Source organism: Oryzias latipes (assembly GCF_053564925.1).
Source record: "Oryzias latipes strain Hd-rR chromosome 1 unlocalized genomic scaffold, Olatipes_Hd-rR_3.1 chr1_Y".
Taxonomy (NCBI): domain Eukaryota; kingdom Metazoa; phylum Chordata; class Actinopteri; order Beloniformes; family Adrianichthyidae; genus Oryzias; species Oryzias latipes.
Window position 1 is genome coordinate 2,642,510 of NW_027616335.1, and position 23,538 is coordinate 2,666,047.

The following is a 23,538-nucleotide window of genomic DNA, read 5'->3' on the forward strand; positions in this document are numbered from 1 at the left end:
TGCCCTGTTGCTAGCATTACCTCACCTGCCTGGCATTGTCAGGGTCAGAGAACAGGCTGTGACCTCCCAAAGGTGACCAAACTCACAAAGGAACAAAAAACACCACCAGGATAAACAACACCAACCTTCTTTAGCTTATTTGGCATTACTGTAAATATTTTGTGTAGACAGTTGTGTGAAGAGTTTCTCAGCCTGATGAATTGTGTTTAATCAAAAACACAGTATGCCGTTGTTGACTAATTGTTATATGTGGTAATATTAGGCCAACTATGTTCAAAGTATGAGATCTTAGAGAAAAGGGTAAATTTCAAATGTGTAACAAATGTATGTATCTGTGATATACATGCAAGCATTTGGAGCAATTCAAATATAGAGTGTTTCATGAAAAGTGTGTCATTAAACTGTGTATACCAAACTTGAGAACTGTTTTTCTCAAGGTAGCTGAAGAATCCTATAAAAACCATGCAGCAAGTGTTAGTCAAACCAAACCCTGAAGAAAAAGTTATCTTAAACATTTTGATTTTTTTTTTTAATTTCTCACAACAGCTCATGCTCTTTCTGGTCAGACCATCTGCCAACAGGCAGTCCATGGCAGGTGCAGGTGAGAAACACAGCTGTTTGCACAACCGCAATGACAAAAGCCAACTAAAACAGCAACATAAATCATTGTAATATTCAGTATCACAGCCAAACATTACTCTCTCCACTACTGAAAAGCCTGTTAGGGATGTCTTAATTATTTCATGCAGGAGATGCAATAATAAATCGCTCTTTGCTATTTGTGGAACATGTTTGTCCACTCTTCTCCTGATAGGCCCCATTTAATCATGTTGTTCTGTTTCCTAATTAGCAGAAATGCAAAGTGTCTTTGTCACCTGTGGACAGCCAAGAGGGCTAATTTGGGCTTTTCACTAATTGCCACGGTAACGAGCCTCCTGCGCCTCCACTGGGGGTGGGTGGAAGGCATGGCAGGAGGAGGACTCGAGCATGAAAGGATAGAGGGATGAAGACACAGCTCTCCTCACACACGGCCGAGGTGTGAAAGAACGCGGCAGGCCAACAGAACGCAGCCTGGAGGAGTCCAACAGCAGGGAGTGGGGGACAGCCTGGGCTGTGAAAAAGCCCCAACACCCAGATCAGGGGGAGGAGGACTCGGCTCTGGCCAGTTTCACTCTTGCAAAATTTACATGGAAATGGCTAAATTAGTTTAGAGGATTTTTTGGAAAGATTTCTAACACTGACACCTATTTTTTGTTACCTACTTTTATATTTTTTCCTTCAGGGAATTTAAAACGTCCCGTTCTATTCCATTACTTCCACAAACTTGATACTTTAATAGGAAAAAAGTCCTTTGATTGACAATTAAAATGACTCAGTAGATAGTTTCCAATAACAAAATGAGGTGTATGAAACCTGTGTGTGTCCCATGTGACTATAGGGAGGTACACTTGAGTAAAACCACATCCTAGAAAGTCAGTGATAATTGTCTCTGGGAAGAAGTAGTGTTATTGCTTTTCCTTTTTTTATGTTACATGTTTTATGTGATTTTCTTAATTAAAACCAAATATATCTTTGAAGATCTACCAGGGGAGTAGTGCAAATAATAAACCGAAATCCCACGTGTGTTGGTTGCACAATGAATGCAGACATACAACAATGGTGTTAAAATTGCCTAATGATCATCTTCAGTGCTTATGAGCAAAATTGCTTAATTTGCTTCAGTTATGCATCAGACTAGTTCACAGTAGACAGCACACGTGATGGGAACAAAAAAACATTTAGTTATCATTACAATACAATGTTTGGAAACACGGAATTTTGCAAAGACGTGACCATACAGTGCGGTGGAATCTTCAAATGTTCCGTTTGCATTATTTTTATTTGTAAGAACAGCAGTGGGGGGAACTTTATGAAACTGAAATCTGAATGGATTTGCCATTAATTCTCGTTTACTTGTACTCATGTTTACTTAACACTTGATTATCCTGCGAGAAATACAAGGAATCTGGAAAACTTTGTCTGATAGGTATCTATCTCTGAGTAACACAGATATACAGGTTGAATTTTTAGCTAAAGATGTCCTGGATCGATTCTAGGTCAGTGAATCAGATCGTTCGAAATACATCAATAACAACTATGAATCATATGTGTGTGTGTGTGTATATATATATATATATATATATATATATATATATATATATATATATATATATATATATATATATATATATATATATATATATATATATATATATATATATATATATATATATATATATATATATATATATACATACATATATATATACAGTGTATATATATATGTATATACATCTGTTCTGTTGTTGCTGCTTAACATCCTTTGATATGTTTTCTTTTTAGCGATATACCCCGAAAGCTTGGGGGCACCTTGTCCGTGCGCTGTTCTCGGGGGTGAGCTCCTTTAGTGTATGTGCGTGCGCGCCACAGTGTGTGCGAATGTGTTTGTGTGCGTGTGTAAGGGAGAGCGTTAGCGGGCTACTGTGTGTCTGTGTGAGCGTGCGCGCGCGCTTGCGGCTGTGCGCGCGCGCGTCTGCTCTGCTGTTGCTGCCCTTTGATCCCTGCATTAGTGTTAGTTAGGGGCTCGGAGACACACTTGCACCGAGAGCAGCCATAGTCAAGACACGGCAACAACAACAGCGGCACCTCCTCCGCCCGTGTTCCCATTCCCCACAATACACTTAAAACCGAGCAAAGCCAGGTGCACGACCAAGTCCCTGCCATCACTGGCGCCTCCAGTCTCAATGGGAAAAACCTTTTTTCTTCTAATCCCCAAACAAGGACGAGAATGTGATTAAATACGGAGGAAAATGCCAAGGAGGAAGCAGGAGCAGCCCAAGCGCCTGCCTTCACGTAAGTCGTTGACTCGATTCGTTCAATTTTAAGGGCTCTCCGTGTGTTTTGCGCAGTAGTTTAGGGTTATAGAGGTGAAACAGACAAAAGACTCGGCGTAGGTTATTTCTCCCTTTAGGTCCGAGCGAGGCAGCCATGTTGTTGGCGATGGGTTAACATTAGCAAAGGTTGCGAGGAGATAAACGATACGTGGCTTTAATAAGAGTATAATCGATAAAGGTCCGGTTCTGTAAAAGGTTGCGGTCAGTTGGCGTATGTGTCGGCTGTGTGTGTGCGGTTAATGGACGAGCGTTTTCGGTTTATGTGCTCGCCTCCGCTTGGTCGCTTTTCGGGTAGAAAGGGGAGGATCTGGGAGTCTGGCCGCAATAAAACGAAGGGTCAGGCGGATCAGACGAGCCAGACTCAGGCTACCCATACCCCAGTGCTCCGAGTTAGCTATGGCGCTATGTAGCAACCCCGGGCAAACTTCATTTCCTCGGCTATAAAACGTCCAACTTTTGCCTCAGTTTTTGAGCTCAAAGTCGCTGAAATTGGTGCGCGCTTGTTTTGTCGTCGACTTTTGAAAAAGTGTGGCGATATTTCTGCCCCCCTCCTCCTCCGTTTTCGTGTCAATATGTTTTTTTTTCTACCCCTCCCAGTCTACACGAAGGCTATGTCAGAGCCATGGTCGGTCACCTGAAGTTCAGGGTTTTTCCCCCCTTCTCTTTGCAGCCATTCATTGCAGACAGACTACGATCAATAACGCGGTTGGAAAAAGGAAACGACTTGAAGCTCCTCCACGACGCCACTCTCAGTCACGCAGTGCCGCATCACACATCTATTTTACTTCGCGAGCAGTTTAATTTAAGGGGAAGTTGCCTTTAGTTTTCTGCATTTGACCCTCGATATCCTCGATATTGAGCCTTAATGGGGGCCAGATAAAGCTGCAGTGGCACACTACGTCCACTGGAGGATTCCTTACAATGATTATTAGTGACAAATATCTTATCTTAATAATGTTTCCTCTAAATTCTTAGCAAAAAGCTCTGTTAGTTACAGTGCTATGTAAATGTAATGAAGGATTTTACTGCTCAGTGACTAAATCCATCAAGGTTTGGTGCATCTCCTCATGTCATGGTGCAGCCGGAGGTCAGCATCACTACTAATTTTGACATTTTCTGCTGGTTCTCTGGATGAACTTGAGGTAAACTTGTTGGTTTAAAAAAGTAGTGGTTAATAACAGAGGTACACACAGTGGTAGTTAGTGTTTCTCTGTATGTGTGTGATTGGCAGTGGGTCATCTGTGCTGCATAAGAAGTAGAGAAACTGAGTGGATGAGCAAGGTTTGATTTATGGTAATAATAACCCATTGAAGTTATTTATTTATTTTTTTTAATTGGGGCAATGCATCCATGCTCTTTTCATGGTGCTCATAACAAAAAAAAGTTATTTTGTGTTGCAATCCCATCGCCTTTTTCCACACCTGCTTAATCCCTTTTAGGTTATGTGTGGTTGCTGGAGCCTATCCCAGTTATCGTTGGGCAAAGTGAGGGTGCAACCTGGAGTCACCAGTCTGTTGCAAGGCATCCTTCAAGGAAATGATAAAATAAAGTGCTGATATATTTGCTCCCAATATCCCAACTTTTAAACTTGAGTTGCAATTATTTTTAACAATTTTATTTTACAATGTGTGGCTCTCTGATTACAGAAAGCCAAAAACTTCAAACTGTGGCATTTTATTAGGTGTAAATGTGTTTTACATCACTTTTTGACATGATATGCACATGTGATTTTCTAACATTCTGGGATTTTTTTTTTCCCCCATGAATGGATAAATTAATAATTATATATGTACTAAAGCTCCAAAGTGTATTACAATCATCAAAAAAATCCATAAAATTTGAAAAAGCAAAAAAAAAAAGAATACAAAGAAGCAAAAAGTTTTTAGATTAAATTAAAAAGACAAGTTTTTAGTGCATGATAAGTAATATTTTTTGTTATACTTAATGAAATATTTGCAGTGATTATTCAATAAATTATTGTATTTTAAATAAAAGTAATAATTTTAAAACTACTTTGCAATTAAGCTAGTATAAGGAGTCTGGTAAAAAAAAGCATTTTATGATCAAATTACACATTCTTAAAAAATGAAATGTTAGAGCCCACCTTAAGATTTAATAAGGGTTTTAAATTTTTTTTAACTAATCCAGCTGGTGTTTTAAATACCGTAAGTGCTTATGTCAGTCTTAATAAAAAAGAAAAACCCAAAACGGCTAATCGATTATCTAGTTTAGGAATGACAATCCAAGACACAATTGAAACATGTCCTTTAACCTTTCGTTTTATCACTCTGTATAAAACATGTGTAAGAAGAACATTGTGTAAGAAGAACACAATCTCTTTAATAGGAGTGGCTATGCATGTGTGTGCATGGTTTAAAGCTCTTTTCTCTCTTTTATGAATTTAGGAGTTGTTTCCCCTCTCAGTTATCAAACTGTCACGGAATTTATGAATTTGTCAGAAGATTTCTTCACTTTGTTTTGGATCTTCTTACTCTAGGATGGAAGTGTCACCTCTTCCCAGCTTCTGTCAGTCTGTGTGTTTTCATTATGCAGCCAACAACACCCTGGTGGTGTGCCAGCCAGCATGCACAATATCAAGCTTCAAATCTCTTCATCTGTGGTGAAAAAGGGCAAGCTAATACACTGGCTTTAATGCTTGAGGTGTTTTATCTTAGCAAGGACCCAGATATATGGGTCTTGTTTCCTCGTGTGCACTTGGCTATTGTCTATAGCACAGGCTGTTTAAAAAGGGACTATTCTTTAAGTGTGTAAGCATGGCACGCACATGTCACAGTGAATACACAGCCCCCTGTGTGTGTGCATGTCAGTGTTTGTGTGTCTGTGGGTACATAATCTGGCTATGGAGGTCACACTACAGTATGGCGCCTTCATTCTGACAAGCAAACATGACCTTTGGTGCCACAATGAAAACTGCCATTCTTTTTGACCTTGCACCGCACTATTGTTGAAGTAATTTTGATGCCGTATTACTTACTTTTAAAAGCTAGGCATTGTTGAAGTGCTTATTTTCTCTTTCTTGTCTTTTTAGATTTTGTGACGAAAAGTTGAGTCTGTGAGGAAGTCCTAGTGCTCTTTGTTATAGTCCAAGCAAGAAGGTACAAGTGGTTGTGGTTTATATTAATCAGTGAGTTCTCCCTAACACCTCATAGTGTCAGGATTATCTGTTGAAGGAGCACAAAGTTTGAGGAGCACTCATATTCTTTGCTCTCTTCTCTTGATTATATATACTTACAATGAAGAGATGCCAACATTTGTGGACCTAATTTCTTTCCTTTTTTTTTGTCTCACAATAACCGACTAACTGGACAGCTCCCCGTCTTACTGTAATAGTGGGTCGCTGGCTACCATCCACTTGCTATGATTATAATGACCTTGGTAGGACTGGGGCTTAAAAACATTGGATTACGGGGAAATGAAAATGATAGGAGGTTTCCATTTCACTCTTGGCATAAAGTCTTTAGGTACTTCTGCCAAGAACCCCCCCCCCCCCCCACACACACACACACACAAACACACATACCCCATACCCCTCTACTCTAAAACACAACTGTCATGCTTCTCATATCCCCCCGAAGCTTGATGAGGGGTAAGGGTTACTGGTAGTGTTGGGTGAACAGATAAACAAACGCTACCAGGGCTCCAGACTAACTTTTTTCACTAGGAGCACTGTGGCCCCCAACTGAAAATTTAAGGGGCACAACCAGAAAATTTAGGGGCGCATACCGTAAATCAACATTCTAACCAAATCTACTAATTTCCACTGTATTACGAATAAATACTTTAATAATAGACGCAGAAATTACAATGTGCTGTTTGAAATTCAGTGTCACATTTTATTCTGCACTTTTGAAGATGCAACAACAAGGTAAACTGACAGCACCATCGCTGTCATGACAGTACAAATAGTAAACAAAATACCATACATTCAGAATAAAAACAAGTGCTTAGTAACAAAGTGATTACCGTAGTAACCTTTCGATCATTTCACAGTTACAAACAATACTTAAATGTATGTAAACATTAGGGGATGGAAATTCATGTTGGCGACACCAAATAGGTGCAGCCAAGATGGACAATAAGCGTGTTTGAGATCACCCAGATGGACGCAACGCTTCACAGATCACTTGGTGTGAGACATATTTTTGTTTTTGCTCCAACATCACCTGTCAATCAAAACAAAAATATCACCAGAAAGGGGCGGAAGCAAGACCCCAACCTGAGCGAACGCAGCTGGAAATTTAGTACTGAACTGACTGAAAGCTGCCCTACAGACTACAAAACAATGCATTATGGGACATGTGTCCTGATGGTTTTTTTGTAGTTCACTGATCAATTATAACAATTTAAAATACCAGCTGATTAAAAAAAGGCTACATCCATTACAAAACATTAAAATAATTATAAAAGATGTAATATCACAGATCATACTTAGGGGAGAGGCATATTAAAACTAAATTGAATGTTAAGGACAACTCCTAATTCCTGTTCTCCTTAAGTCTCGCTTTGGCTTCGCCTTCTGCGTGCGTGTGCGCTCGCGTCTCATTGATGATTTCATTGCTCATTTCATTGAGCATTGACTTGCCCCTTCCACGTTTAATGTATAAAAAATACGTAGGGTGGGGGAGACAAATTTACTGGGAGCACATGTGCGACTGGATGTAAAATTCAGTCGCACACTCTCAAATTTTGGTCGCAAAATGCGACCAATTGGTCGCAGTCTGGAGCCCTGGCTACACAAGCTGGAGGTCGGGAGTAAATCGTAGCACAAGGAAAATGTATTTTACATCTTGAATGTTATCTTACCACAAGAACAATCAGATACATCTAACAGACACAATCTAGTAACTGGCATTTGTGTTTCACTTTAAATGAATGAATGGTTCGTTAGACTGGTTTTTATGGGAGTTGTTACACCAAAGTAGTATAGCTTAAAGACAAGGATCCATATTTAGACACAAATTTTACCTTTATGTGCTATTTTAAAGTGTGAAGCATATAGACTGGAGTGGTATGTAAAATAATTTTAGGCTTTGGCAATGTCCGAATTCCCTCCCTGCTCCCTATCCACTAAACAACGATATAGTGCAGGGCTGTCTTGTGTGTTGGATTTTAACTGCAGGGCAGTAAAAACCTAATAAGTATGAACATTTTACTATTTATCAATCCTATGTGTTCTGATAAAGAAAACGTGGATGTTTTATAATATATTATATATATATATATATATATATATATATATATATATATATATATATATATATATATATATATATATATATATATATATATATATTATTTATTATATATTATAAGTTTAAATCGAAACACACACTTTTCACATGAAAATTTTTCTCAAACGCAATGCATTGTGGTCTATATTTCCCTGTCTAGTGAGCATTGATGCACATTGGTTTTTCGCAGAAACTTCTAGGTAATTTGTGGGGCATTGGATTTTGGAATTGTAAATTCCGTCAGCTGTTCAAAATGGGGAACGGACTTTATAGTGCACAAAGTAGCGAGTAGTGAAAGTGTTTGGACACAACCTTTGTCTAACATTGGAAACCTTCATAAAAATTACTTACCATCTTCACCTTACTGTTAAAATATTTTTGAAAATTATTTTGGAACTCATTTGTCACTAACATTTTAAGCTTTTTAAGTTTGTGTGGGGCTGCACGGTGGTGCAGTGGTTAGCGCTCTTGCCTCACAGCAAGAAGACTCCTGGTTTAAGTCCCGGCTGGGGGACGTGAAACAAAACATCAATGGGGGACCTTTCTGTGTGGAGTTTGCATGTTCTCCCCGTGCATATGTGGGTTTTCTCTGGGGTCTCCGGCTTCCTCCCACCATCCAAAAACATACTTCATAGTTAATTGGTCACTCCAAATTGTCCATAGGTGTGAATGTGAGTGTGCCTGGGTGTGTGATATGTGTGACCGTGCAAAAGACTGGCAACCTGTCCAGGGTGGTCCCTGCCTTTGCCCATAAGGGGCCAGGATAGGCTCCAGCAGCCCCGTTACCCCAAACCGGAAGAAGATGAATGAATGAATGATAAGTTTGTGTGTTTAACATAACCAAAATAAATGTCTCTCTCTCTAACATCTTTATTATTTTGTTATGTATATTAACTACTATGTATATGTAGTGGTTAATTGTATGTTTGAATAACATCAAGGAGTTGCAGTCTTATTAATAGAAAAGCACACTTTAACCCTTGATGGTAAATATTCTTTGGTCAATCTTCTAAGTGGGATTCATTTTTAGTCTGTGCTTAAATTAAAAAAACAACAACTTAGGTCTTTGTTTAACTTTTGCATCAATGTTCACCAAACTAGCTCAAAGAATATGCACTAATTTATCAAATGTAACCCTTGACACCTGAATTTATTTTCAGCTATAAAAAAAAATCCATAATGTTTTTGCTTTCATGTAGATGTTGAAGTTGGATAATTTTGGAGCTGAAGTGGTTTGATGTATATTTGTATAAATATATGTCAAGAGATAAAAAAAATAAGCAAAAACAAATCAAACATTTGGGAGAGTGGTTGCAGGGGGCAACAACCTATAAAGCATGAGAGAAACACAAGATGTAGAGAACAGGGTAACAGTTACCGTCGTAAAAATGAATATTATAAAGATTTAAGCCAATTTGTATTTTTGAATGATGATGTACTATATTAAACTTGGTATAGAAACTGGGAAGTTTAAAGTGTTTTCATTTCAGCCTTCCAGGTTCCTTATAGTTGAAGAAAATAATGGTTTTGCTGGAAAAATCTATTTTTTAAACAGTTTTTCAGAGCCGTAAATTGCAGTGGGATAAATGTTTTTACAACTTAAGTTTAAAAAAATAATGTGACCAGGCCAATTTATCATTACTGTAAGACTGACTGTCTGAGATAAAAGAAGCTCAAAGAGTTTATTGATAAGGCCCTCTCTACATCCAACCGGCCATTCTTTCCATTCTGTTTAGAGTTGTTATTGCTTTACAAAACCCAGTTTTTCACTGTATCTGTGTCATAAAAAATGACTCAGCACTAACCACATTAAATTATAAAGAATAATAAAGTGCATACATTTTCATTATTCAATCAATCTTTCTTGATAAACAGTTTCACACAATCCTGTAATCGTTTACTGTAGCTGCCTTTTGCAGCAACTGTTGCTGACGTGTTTCAAATTTTACCCAAGAGCACTAGTAAATTGTAAATATTTTGATTTCTAAAGGTTATTTTGCAAAATATGGAACTTGAACGAGAGGTTTTTAGTTGATCAAGTAATGCAGCAGTCTAAAGGCAACGCCCTCTGGAGGCCAGAAAACGACACTTGTCCCATGGCAAGTCATGAAGGTTAAAATTCCCTTACTTGAAAAAAAAATATTGTTGAAATCACATTGGATGCTCTCATTTTAGAGCAGTCAGGGCAAGACTTTGTTATATTACATTTTGTCTGAGACAAAAAAAAACACTTTAGAGAGAAAGTGGTTGTCGATTTCTGTGATTAAACTGGAGGATATGCCTGGAGTGAGTTGGCAGGTTATCACAATACACTTGTATTTGCTGGTAATAAGCTCAAATAAAGCCTATTTTACATATCTTGTCTGACAATTTTATCATCATAATGATATAATTTTTGGATTTTTACTATTGCAATGTACTAAAACCATGTAAACAAAGATGTAAAAACAGTCAGTTGGTGGGGTCTCCTTTCAAAATGAAGGAGTTGCTTACCTAAAAGAAGAGAAATCAGCTCCTGTAATTATATGTAATTTAAAAAAAAATGTATCTACGATCTTGGCTACAATGGTCCTGAAATTGGTGGTATGTGTTTAACAACTAGAGTTAAGGAGTACCTCTTACATTTTATTTTAGAATGAACATTAAACTATTTAGACAAAAAAAAATAATCATTTTTGTGAACTTTTATTTTGAGAACTGTCAGTAATGGAACTCTGGATGGACCATGGCTGTTTGAAGATATTGGAATAGTTCCACAGGTCTTGTAACTAGTTCAAAAGAACAAAAAACGTTTTTTCTTGTGTCTTTTTTACTTTTATTTTTGAGAGGAAGAACAAAAGCGCCGAAACAGCGTATCAGCTTTTGCCGTTCTCTGGCAGAAAGTGCACTGTATGCAGCCGTGTTGGAGCATTGTTTTTCTTTTTAGGGAACGCCACGTCTTGTGACTGACAGCTATTAATAATGTGTCATCAAAATACAGGGACTGGTGTCTACAGTGCCTGTGTGCAGTTAAAATTACATTTTTGGGCCTCTAAAGTCAACAGACTTTCTTTTAGTAGGGAATGATTAAAGTCTGTTTAAAGTGACACCATTTCTGAGAATATTAGCTTACTGCAAACATAGCTTATATTTTGTTTACCCAATTATACGGTTTTTCTATCTTCTATTATATGCATTGTTGGTTGCAAAACTTTGATAAAAAAGTGCATTTGTAAACTCAGTTAGGAACCTTATGGAATTGTCATAAAGTGCAGCAACAGCATAGAGCATAAACTATGCAAGGACAGATGCACTGATGGAATTGCTGCACGTCTGCCAGAAGCATTTAGTAGTTGTCAGGAGGCCTGTGGACAAGGCTAAGATTATTATAAAATTCTATACAACCGGCCTCGCTGTGATGAACTCGTCTGTGAAACGTAAGGATCAAGTTAAAGGGCTCCTTTTTTATTGGTTTTGATAATCATGGAAAGTTGTGGTAAATTAATTAGCATATATTTTGACCATTAACATTGAAAATTAATGACAGCTTTAAAAAGAAATGTGCAACTTGTCATCAGATATGATGGTAAAGAGAAAAAAAACCTTAATTGGCCTAAATTTAAGTTTGAACCTGGCAGCTTAATGTCTAAACAGAGAATTAATTCAAGAGTTAATTAACGGCCATTGTAACTTCGGGATGTGCAAAGGAGCATGAAGCACCTGCATGTCATCAAATTTATAGCATTAAGTATGGCTTCAGAGAAGTATTAGATGTTATTGTATGTAAGCAACATATCATTTCCATCCAGTTAAGTCTGCTTTTTACGCATTGATCTTAACTTTAACTCAACAAATGGTCATTGATGTCAAATATTTATGCTGCATTCACACCAGACACGATTCACACGTAAAAGTTGCGCCTGCAGCCTCTCTTTTGATGCGCGTCAATTTTACTGCCCGACGCCGATCCCCTTGACTTCCCAGCCACAGAGCAACAGCCAACATTTTTCTGGACTTTATTTGTTGCCACATCATGGAAAACATGGATGATGTTGAGGGAGTAGCTTGGGTTTATGTGTTTTGGAGAGCTCTATAGAGGCACCGGCAAGGACGTCACTGTTTTTGGGACCTCAGATCGTGTCTGTAAAGTGAATTAACATTGAAACTTGACGGACAAATCGCGTCCGAGTTTAGCAAAAGATCTCTGCAGTGTTAATCTTACATTTTTCCCATGATGCTATTTGTTGTACCTATGTATATATTATAAATTTTAGAATTTCTTAACTTTAGCTCACCAAAACAAAGGTTGTTTGAACACTTAACAGCTCAAATATTTTTTTTATGTTAGAGGTGGTTTGAAATTGTTCATATGTTTATTAACAAGTAAGAAAACCTAAATTTGTTTCTATCTGAAATGCTCTCTGTACTCTCTTGAAACTTTTTATGCAATGGCTGCATTTATTAGTAGTAATGCAGAGATTTGACTTCTTGTTTTTCAAATATTCAACGTACTAGCAGTGTGCTGGCATCTCCAGAGCCCTAAAAGTCAACAAGTCCCCTCACTTGAGCATCAACTCCTTTGCAATACAAAGTCGGACATCAGAAGTCACCCTAAAACCTCCAGTACTGTACCTGCCTGAATGTTTGGTCACATTCAGAACCCGTCCTGTGTGGAATGGAAGTGCCTCTGTCTCGGTAACGATTTTTTCCTGTGTTGACAAGTCACAACATGGAGATCTACAGCTCAGAGAGCAGCCCTTTGGCTACACAGAGCCCTGCTTGCACTGAGTAATAGCAATCTCACAGGAGTAGCAGGCTTTCAGCTGGCAGCAGTTCATACGGAACAGCTCGCCGGTGCAGCTGGGAAAGACAGAGCAGTGAGGGAGAGAGGAACTGGTGGTAGTAGCAGTGGAGATGGAGAGAGGGAGGAAATGGAGAGGAAGAGCTGTTAAGAGCTTTGGGCGGTTTCTCTGTTGTTGTACCACACAAGTGCATCCAGGCCCTGTAGGACAAGCCTTTAACAGGCATGAGGGATGGTGAGCATGAGAAGAGTGGAGGAGGCGGCAGCGGAGGAGGTAGTGGTCTGGGGAGCTGAAGCAGGCCGGTCGTGCCAGACGCCTGCTTTAAACAGGGATGTGATTTATTGTTTGCTTCTGTATCACGTATCACTCCTAAAAAGACACAAAATTACATTAAGATGAAGAACTTTAAAAAAAAAATCCAAAATGAAATAGCATCTCTTGGGAACCAATTCCTAAGCACGTTGAACACCATTAAGTACCGCTTGAAATTGGGAGAATTTTGGCACAAGATGAAATCTACATTTATTTATTAATCTTTTTAAACTGTTGTTGTTTTTTTAGCCTTCACACAAATACACCACTTTAGTGTATTAAACATTGACTGTTCAATAAGATACTTCTGAAACATTCTAATTTAATGTAGGTTGTCAGTGTGTGTGTAATTGCTAGGAGGCTGGCCAACACGTTGATCTTCACGGCCCTTGCTGAACACACTGCACAGTACAGTGTTAGGAGATGACCTCACTTCCTGTGTGGGTAGAGGAGGGCAAGAGGCCTCTTATACACACATGCACACACATTCCCTTCTGAATCACAGCCTGGCTTCTGTTAGCCTTTAGTGCACTCGCCAGGCTTCCAACCCCCCCATCTCTCCTTACAGTGTAAAAGTGTTTCCACATTGCACATTTAGGCAGTCAAGAGCAAAGCAGGGGCTAATGTCCTCAACTAGCTGGCCAAACAACACCCCATCTGGAGCTTTTAGGGACCCATGATCAGCTCAGTTGAGAGATTAAAAGTATAGCGAAGACATGGGGGCTGCTACAGACGCAGCATTGTAGGGCTATAAGGCAGTGACAGCTCTCTAGGGAAACAATATATCACCTCTAAAAGGGGAGTGGAAGCGTTTGGCAGCAGGACAAAAAATCCTGGGAAGTTAAAATCATTGATGTGATGTCATCTCCAAAGAAGCTATTGTCTGTGGATTGTGATGTTATTTATGATGCCTAAGATACAGGTGAGCATCTTGACTAATTCCGTGCTCTATATAGACTGTGCCCTCGTTTTTAAATCGGTGTTGTTGTTGGTTCTTGAAAAGACAGATTTCTTTTTGGCATTATTGTTTACCAAGGACTCGATTTAATCTTTTTAATTTTTATTAGATTAAGCGACACACTGGATATGTCTTGGTGACGATCTCTTTAAAGCCAAAAAGTATGGATCGGACATATTGAAAGTGTAGCCCCCGGAGGACTAAATCAATGAAGGAATGCACATATGAAGCTGTTGAATAGTTGTATAAAGAAATAAATGAAATTTACTGCATTTGTCAGTTCCTTCTTTCACCAACAATTGTTGTGAATGGAGGCCATGCTGGTTCAGATTGCTGTCATTAATCTCTTAAACTCTGCAGGGGAGTGGTCAGCAGCAGGTGTATTTTCCCCCCAAGAAGGTTTGTTAGATGATTTTAAATCCTCCCAGAAAAAAACAATGCAAAAACTCAATTTGGCACGCACTACCAATCAATCTCATTGGCCAGGAGTAGCCACTGCTTCCTACACACGCCAAGCTCTTTCTACTGTTGTTGTTTATTTCTGGTCTTCTTTGATCCTCCCTGACCCTGCTCTTCTCAAAGTTTTGTCCACTTGCCTTTTACTTATTAAACTGCCCTCTTCATTGATTTTGACAGCATTTATGTGTTGATACGGCTGTGTAATTGTTTGGAAAGTCTGCTTTGCAGTTTGCTTGTAGCATGCAGTCGCTTTTCCATTGTCAGTGTTTTGACCTTGCTGTACCTGCCAGCCTGAAATGAGATCATCAGAAGAGAAGACAAGAAGCTGACATCTCTTCTCCACCTACCCGTGGCTTTAAGTGATGGTTGTCATAGCAATCATTATGCCACAGAACAGACTCAGTGGGTGAAGGATGGCTTTGAATACAGCAGCCTCAGGTCACAACCTAGTTATGACAGAACCACATAAACCTGTGAGGGTTGGTTGCAGTCCACATTCTTCACTGAGTAAATAGCTCCATGCATGGCTCATAAAACGTAGTAAATTCCTGGTTAAGATTTAAATTGCCAGTCTTCTTTTTATTCCATGAAAGCAGGGAAATAGGTATTGGTTTAGATGAGAGGGTAAGGTCAGCATAGGAGTGATAAAAGTCCCAGTTGAGGAGAAGGAACTCTTTTCTTTGTTCCTACAGCTTTTGGAGAATGTTTCATGCCTGTTTTTTGTGTTTGCACAGAAGAAACTGCAGGCAAGTGTGTTTTAAAGTAGACCTGTCTTTCCACAAAGATTGGAGGTTTATTGATTGTTCTAAGAAACTTAACTATGAGCTCGTCTACAAGTAAGTTTCTAGAAATATAAACAAAACAGGAGTTTAATTGAAATTTAATTGAAATTGAAATTTCAAAGCTAAATTTAATTTGTTTATCTAAGCAGATGTGGAAATCCCTTATCTCTTTACGTGGAGCTGGTGGTTGCATCCGCTTTGTGCATTGTGGAAACACAGAGCCCATAAACCTCAGAGAACCTTGTTTGGTCCAAATGTGCCTACTGCCTCTCATTCCCATCAGCTGTCCCAGCTACTATTTAACATGGAGATTGGAAATGGAATAAGCTCTTCCACCATTCTCCCTGGACCTGCATGTCAATTAGGTTAGCGGTGAGCATTTCCTGCTGTGCTGCTGAGTTTCTTCTTCTTTCTATCTCATTTCCTTTTTTCTTCTTCTTTTTTTTATGTAATAGCATAAACTGCTTCTCTTTTCCTGGGGAAGGGACCAGGACCCATCTTTGGTTATTGTCCCTGTCATAATTGACAGACTGAAATCAGGCTGAGCCAGCCCCGCCCTCAGTGCTTTTGCCAAAGAAATACCTCTGTTACAAAATACACCCATCATTTTGAGTTTTTTTTCTCCTCTGCGTTTGGTCCTTCTCCCTCATCCGATCCTCTTCCCTGCTGTTCTTTCTGAGTGCCTCTAATAGATGCTGTCTGTTCTGCACTGGTACACGCTCCATTTAAATACACAAGTGCATGTACAGAACTGTCTTTGCCCCAACTCTCATTGGACCCTTACTGTATATTCCTGGCGTTTGTGGCTGGTTTAGAGCCTAGTGTCCCTTTTTGCCAGCTGGTTGATTTACAAACAATACATGAAGGCTGTACACACCCACTTTCCACCCTCCTACTCTCGCACTGTCCTCCATAGAAACACGTCTTCTATGAGGAGCTTCAGAATGGCTGAAAAGTATGCAGCACAGTGATAGCTGATTTTCTTTACACTGTGTTAAGGACGTAGGCCATCTTTTTCAGAAAAATAGAGCAGCATCCATATCTCTGTAAATTTGTAGAATCATGTGAGCCAGCAAGAAAATCTGTATAAACTATTTGGTTTACCAGTTGGGCTAAATCATAGTTGTTTTTAAAATTCAACAATCCTCTATAATACATTTGTAAATATAAAGAAAAAAACATGTTAGTGCTGTGCTAGCTGTATTATAAAACCATTTATGTTTATGAATTAGGGTCAACGAACCCTTTTACAATGGAAATCTGTAGAAAACATCCAACAACATGATCCCAGGGGACTAATGTGGAACAATAACTGGACACCAGCATTTTTTAAGATAAAAATCTGTTGCATTTACTGAAGCTTATTCCTTTCATGCGGGATGATTTAAAATGTTCTGCATGTTTTTATATGTATTCGGTTTCCAAAAGCAGAATCTGATACATATGTGCTTCATTGGATTTAACTAAATTGTCGAAGTTTCCATGAAATTCAAAAAAACCTTACAACCCTTAGACTTTACATTAGCGTCTTTTGAAAAAGCAAACTTACAATTTTCCCCTTCACCTTTTGACTCTTAAGTTTAGCTTCATTTTGCAAACATTTCTAAAGATTGTTACCACATACACTGGTTTACAAAATGTAAATTATAAACCTTGTGAAGTGTTAATCTTTTTGTAATTATTCTAAACCAGTTATTTGTAATTGAAAAAGACTTTTCACCAGCATTCACCTCATTGCCCGTTTGTATTTTATCCAAATTAAAGGACTTCATGTGTGCTTTTAGTTTGTTTAAAGAAATGGTTCTGCTGAAGTGAGTTTGGGAAATGCTTAGTTCAGAGCCTTTGCTCTTTGTCATCCAAAATGAATCTCAACACCATCTCACACTAGTTTAACAAATAACAAGCATAGTTGTTGTTTTATTAACAAATAACTATCTTTAAAAGATGAGTTTTCTTTTAAAAGCCAAAAGTTATTTTCTAAAATTTGTTTTTTATCAACATCAGAAGTCTGAGTTATGAAAAAAGTGTGTTGTGTTAGAAATCAGATAATTATTGATATGCCTTAATTATACTTTTTAATTTTCTTGTCTTGTTTCACTTTTGCCACGTTGATATTCTTGGAGCTGCAGCTCTGCCCTCCACTCTGAACTTTCACCTTGAGAGCATCAGCGCAGCTCAGGCAGATTATTTGGTACCACCTTGTGGCCACAGATGCGCTCTGTGCATCTCTACATTTGCTTTCATGTTTTGTTGCAAAATCCATTATACGCATTATAACTGGAACAATTTAGAACATCCTTTGTGATGGGAGCTTTTTATGCAAAATTGCCTCTCTACTCTGTGTTCCCCATAAAAAGGTAAAGAAACCCAACTATGGGTGCTTTTGGAATGGTACTTTTAGTGAATCCAGCTGACTAAAATTTGGACTCAAACCAAGATCACAAAGAACACCATTTATTTGCCATCTGCCATCATGTTCAGGGAAATTTGCTTTAAAATGTTTTGAATGGAAGGTTGTTGACATTTTTTAAAGTGATTTATGGCTATTTAAAAAACAGAACCATTATTTTGTGTTGAAAAAATAACAGCTTTCTATTTTATTGTAAATTTTTTCCTTTTATGTCATACAAAATTAAGCTTAGAGAAAATAGCTTCTGATGAAACAATAAATGTGTTTTACAATTTCTGATATTTTTGATATATATATATATATTTTGCTTTACAAATGAAAGCTATAAACAGCTGGATAGCTAAGTTGGTTAAGTGCAGGACTGGCACACAGAAAATCAAGGTTTGACTCCCAGTCATCCAGTGTGGGTCCTTTGGCAAGACCCTTCACACTACTACCTAGCTGTGTAAGTTTGGACCCCCTGTGCCGGTCCCCAGCTCAGAAAAAATACAGGGTTGCGTCAGGAAGGGCATCCGGTGTTGTTAGCAACAGTGCTATTTTTTTTAAGTATTAAAAAAAGTATCTGTTTTCAATATTGATGAAAGAAACATCATTGCTAGTGATGACTTCCAGACAGACTCGCCTGTAGTGCCCAAATAGAGACCCATCCAAATAAAGACTATCACAATGGCAGTTTTCTTTCACTGTGCCCAATTTCTTTACAAACTGAGTAGTTGACTAAACAAGCAATATTAACTACTCATTTTTTTTCCACTAAGACCAAAAGATGCATTAAAAAACAACTATTTAAATAAGTCAATTATCTTTCATTTGACCAGAAAACGCTCACAAAACTTCCATTTATGATTGTTATTGCAGTTATTTGCTAGCTTGTAACTTCTAAAAAGAACACATGATTTTGTATCTAAGAGGCCATCTTTAATTATTTTTTTTGTACAGCTAAAGTTACTTAAAGGAAAGGTTAAGAGTTTAAGGTTAAATACAGCAGCAAGCAGGAAGAATACTGTCCTTTACAGATGCGTTATAATGCTATTCTCTAAATTTTCTGATTGTACAGTAAAATAAAAGCAAACGACTAAAATTCATCTGAATTTAATGACCTTTTTTCATAATCCTGCTAAAACTCATTGTTGCTCTTTCAACACTTTCTATTAAATACGTTTCACAGGTTTTTGGTGTCATCGTTTGTAGGTTCCCTGTTCTCAGTTGTTTAGACCTTGAAGAGTAACTTTCTATTAAGAAAACTGTATGCTGAACATGTGCAAGTAAAGAAGGAACTGTGGCAACACGACTGAATTCTCTGGTTCTTCTGAATCTCTTTAAGAAATGGCATTTTGTCAAATAAATGTTTTAATGAGTTCAACATTTGATAAAATACAAACATTCAAAGTACTGAAATTGATTAATTTTCCCAAATATTAACAGTGGAGAAGGATGATCTTTGTTTATCCAACTCCCTTCTTTTCTAAATAGTTTGTCCCAAACAACTTCTTTTCTTTTATGATAAACAAACTTCCCTAGCCCCTTAACATGTGATGGCCAGTTCTTCTAGCCTAGCAGGGAAATGCAATATTTTGCAGTCTTTGCATAAAAAGAGTATTTGCTGGGTATATGCCCTTAAAACAACAATATTTTCTTTCACTTATCAATGCTTTCCAATGAGGGGAAGGGAGTTCACTGCTGTTTTGATTTTTCTTTATCAACCTGTTTATGAAATGATGTTTGGATTAAACCAAATGCTGCATCTACAAGCATAACCTTGAAAATCTGTGATAGTATATTGCAGTCATTAAAAATCAGTGGATCAGTAAACAAAGGCCTGACTTGGCAGGTTCTTGTTGTTGTTTTTTTTTTGCAATCAAAGTTTATTCATTTGGAATCAATTTTAGTCTATTAACTGGGACCTTGCTTAAAAAAAGTTTTTTCTAGTGGTTGGCAAGTAAGTGTGGCTGGATTTTGGTTTGATTTTGACTGTATTGTCACTAGCTTTGTTATAGAAATGTGTTAAGAATTCATTTTTTAGTAGTGCTCTACATCAACTTTAGTCCTACTTGGCATTCGCTGATGTCAGCTATAATAAGGTTTGGAACACAGACCTGTCAAATATAGAAATTCATTTGTGAGACATTGCATTGTAAGAGAAACAAGAATGAGCTGCTTTACTCGGTTAAGAGGAAGTTTAATGGAATGGTGGGTTACACAATGTAACATTTTGGCATGTAGTGCCTTTTTCAAATAAACATATTTTAACACCAGAATAGTTCTTGGTATTTACTTAAAATTGTTACATGGATTTGGTTAATTTCTCTTTTATGGGATCAACAAAGTTCAGTTCATGTCATTTCATGTTAAAGCTCGCAATGTTGCAACTACGCTGCACATATAAAATGTACATATTTACTTAGTTCTTTAAAGACTTCTAATCAAAAGTGCTTAATATTTTGGGCTGCTAGTCACCCCACCCAACCCATATATTTGTTTAATTTATTTGTTTTTGACATGAGATACTAAAAGCTGAATGGAAAAATAAGATGGTGGGTAAAGTGCACTTCTTCTGCTTTGAGGAATTCCGGAGGTCTCATGCTCTTGGTTGTCTCATTCTCTTCCAAGAACACTTCTCCTTCCTGTTTCACCTCTGGCATGCCGCCCAAAGTACCCACAAACCACGAAGGCCAAGGCCGAAAATACACACATGGTAATTTGCACTACATTTCAATATGACTCAAGCACCAGTATATATAGCCCTGCTGGTTGAACCCTGATCCTTTCTAAAAGTATCATCTCACCCCTCTATGGTGGCCATAAGATTGGTAGTTTTGTCACAAACAGAGGTAGGCCAGAAAGAAAGTCAGAACTGTGAAAATGACACAGCTAAATACTGAAATGTCTAACATGAACCCTGAACCGTATTGGTGACGCTTGTTTTTCCGTTGGAGCTATGGTATGTTATCGAAACTAAACACATTTGATTTGTTTCACACATTTGATATTTGATTTGTTTCATTTTATACTTAAGCTCAAACAAGTTTTTATTTCTTTGAAATTCGTAAAAATAATTATAAATACTAGAATAAAACTATTTGAACTGTACAGTGTTCAGGTTTCGCAGTCTCTATGTTTTTGGGGAATTTGCATGTTATAGTTTTTCCCTTACACTGTATTGTACTCTGCTTCCTGACCGGCTGTAGACTGTTGTCAGTCAATCTTTTCCATGTCATGTCCCTTACAATGTGTCCAGCTCGCTAGATCTACATAAACCTTCAATTGCAAGCAGTTTTTTTTTCTTTCTTCTTCTTTTTGAGGGCTGTACAGTGGTGCAGTGGTTAGCGCTCTTTCTTTACAGCAAGAAGGCCCCACTTTAATTCCTGGGTGGGGGACCTGAATCAGCAATGGGGGACCTTTCTGTGTGGTGTTTGCATCTTCTTCCCATTTTCTCCGGGGAATCCAGCTCACTCCCACTATCTAAAAACATGCATCATAGGTTAACTGGTTGCTTTAAATTGTCCCTGTGTGAGAATGTGGCTGTGTGTCAGACTGTCCAGGGTGTACCCTGCCTTCGCCTTCGCTGGGATAGGCTCTGGCAGCCCTGTAGACCTGAAAGGGACAAAATAGGTTCAGAAGATGAATGAATATTTTTCTTTGAACCAAATTGGTTCCATTTTTCTGTGAAGGATTTGAACTATGAGAATATTTATAGGAGAAAGAAAAGTTTGAAAATGATTATGTCTGACTATAGAAAAGTGTATAAAGTGTGTAGTCAGAACATTTACAGCTTAAAAACATCTAAAAGATTTGCAAAAAAAATTAAGTTGACAACTTTGCAAATGTCACCGATCACCTATGTGATTTTTGGAACATAACTCCAGCGGCATCAGTACACCTTTTGGTGGGTATTCATTTTAGACTAGTTGATGATGATGGGTTTTTGTGCTGAACAACAGACCACCAGACTTATTGCCTAATTGATCGTGGGCTTCAAAACTTTGAATGCTATCACGCTTTATGAGATTCCAATCCAATACATTTACCTTATTTTCCGGACTATAAGTCGCACCGGAGTATAAGTCGCACCAGCCCAAAAATGCATTTTAAAGTAGAAAAAAACACAGATAAGTCGCACTGGACTATAAGTCGCATTTTGACAGGAAATTTATTTGACAAAATCTGTGACCAAGAACTAATAACTTTCACAACCTTATATGACACAATCATTGCAGACTGTTTATCTCATAATTTCACAGTAATTCTTTCTCAAACTTATTTATTTATTCTATTCATGAAGCATCATTGGCCAACTAATACTCTGTTTTCATCCTGTATTTGTAGAAACAGTTGTCATTTTTATTGCATTTCTGAATCTATGAAATCATTGGAAAATAGAATATTATGTTGTTAGCCTTCAAGATCTTACTGTAAAAAAAGGTTTGCTGATTCTCTGAGTCACTTAACAAACTCTTAACACTTAACATACCTCATACATCAAATTGACCCAGGAACATCATCTCTGTTCCTCACAAATGAACATAACAGGAGGGTTAACAATGTATTTATTTCAATTTATTTCTAATATAAGTCGCTGCGGAGTATAAGTCGCACCCCTTGCCAAACTATGAAAAAAGGGCGACTTATAGTCCGGAAAATACGGTATTTAAAAAACTCTGATTGTCTGAGGTTTGTTTTTGTGACCAGTAATAGCATTAAAAAAATTAACATCACATAAATTTTATTGATTTATTTTGCTTCTCAATGTTTTTAATATTTGCAGTTTTTGCTTTCTGAGAGAGTACTTGGACGCCAAAGGAGAATTCCATCTGAAAGGGACAAAACGAGTATCAGATTATGCAAAAGCGATCCCATTAATGGAATTATCTTCACCCCTTGAAAGATTTGGTCATTTGCTTCGACCAGACTCTGCCAGTGGTGCATCTTTCCCACCATATTGTCCAGTAAGAACTTAATAAGGCAGTCTTGACCGCTGGGTGTGCTCATTAGCATAGCCCGCGGCCCTGGCAAGCCACGGTAAGGCTCAGTCGGACACTTAATTACTACTAAAGCTCCTTCCTCTCTACTTCCATACTCACTTCTTTCCTTCTTCTGTCCTTACCCTCCGCTGAACCTCCTTAACCCACCCATAAAGATGCACACATGCGCTCAGTGCCCTTAGCAGGAAAAAGAGGCTAATCATTTTGGTGATGTAAATGTGATGACTCAAGGCTGGGTGTGTTGTGGCAGTATTTTAAGTTGTCTTACTTTGTAGGGCTTTGCGGTCAGCAATCTTTGTGATTTTAGTGAGTATCTGACCTGCTCTACCTCTTTCTCTATTTCTGGGTCTCTCTCTCTCATTCTTATATTAGCTCATGGGCATGACTCTCCTTTTGACATCTGTACAGTATTGATGCACCTCATCCAACCTTAATCGGCTAATGGCTTCTTCTTCTTGTCTGCCCAGCCAAATCAACCCCTCCTTTCCTTGGCCTTGCCTCTATCAGTCCCTTCCTTCCTTTGCCTTGTTGTCTCTTACTCTCTCCATGCCTGGGGTCAGCCATGCCAATTTTCAAGCCTGTCTAAGCAATACAGAAGCTTTGAATGTGTTTTTTAGCAGTCTCACACAAGTCATGTAGTGGAGACCTCATGACCTACCTTTGCTCCAA

The 23,538-nt window shown here is 38.1% G+C and overlaps 1 protein-coding gene across 1 annotated transcript in view; it reads left to right on the top strand.

Moving 5' to 3' along the window:
• The first annotated feature begins 2,536 nt into the window (after positions 1–2,536).
• The window catches only part of LOC101173608 (zinc finger protein 827), a 70,533-nt gene continuing 49,531 nt past the window's right edge, over positions 2,537–23,538 (top strand). The window contains exon 1 of the mRNA XM_023957617.2: positions 2,537–2,892. Within this exon, the coding sequence (XP_023813385.2) occupies positions 2,850–2,892 (43 nt within the window). The 5' untranslated portion in view covers positions 2,537–2,849. The remainder of the gene's footprint in view (positions 2,893–23,538) is intronic.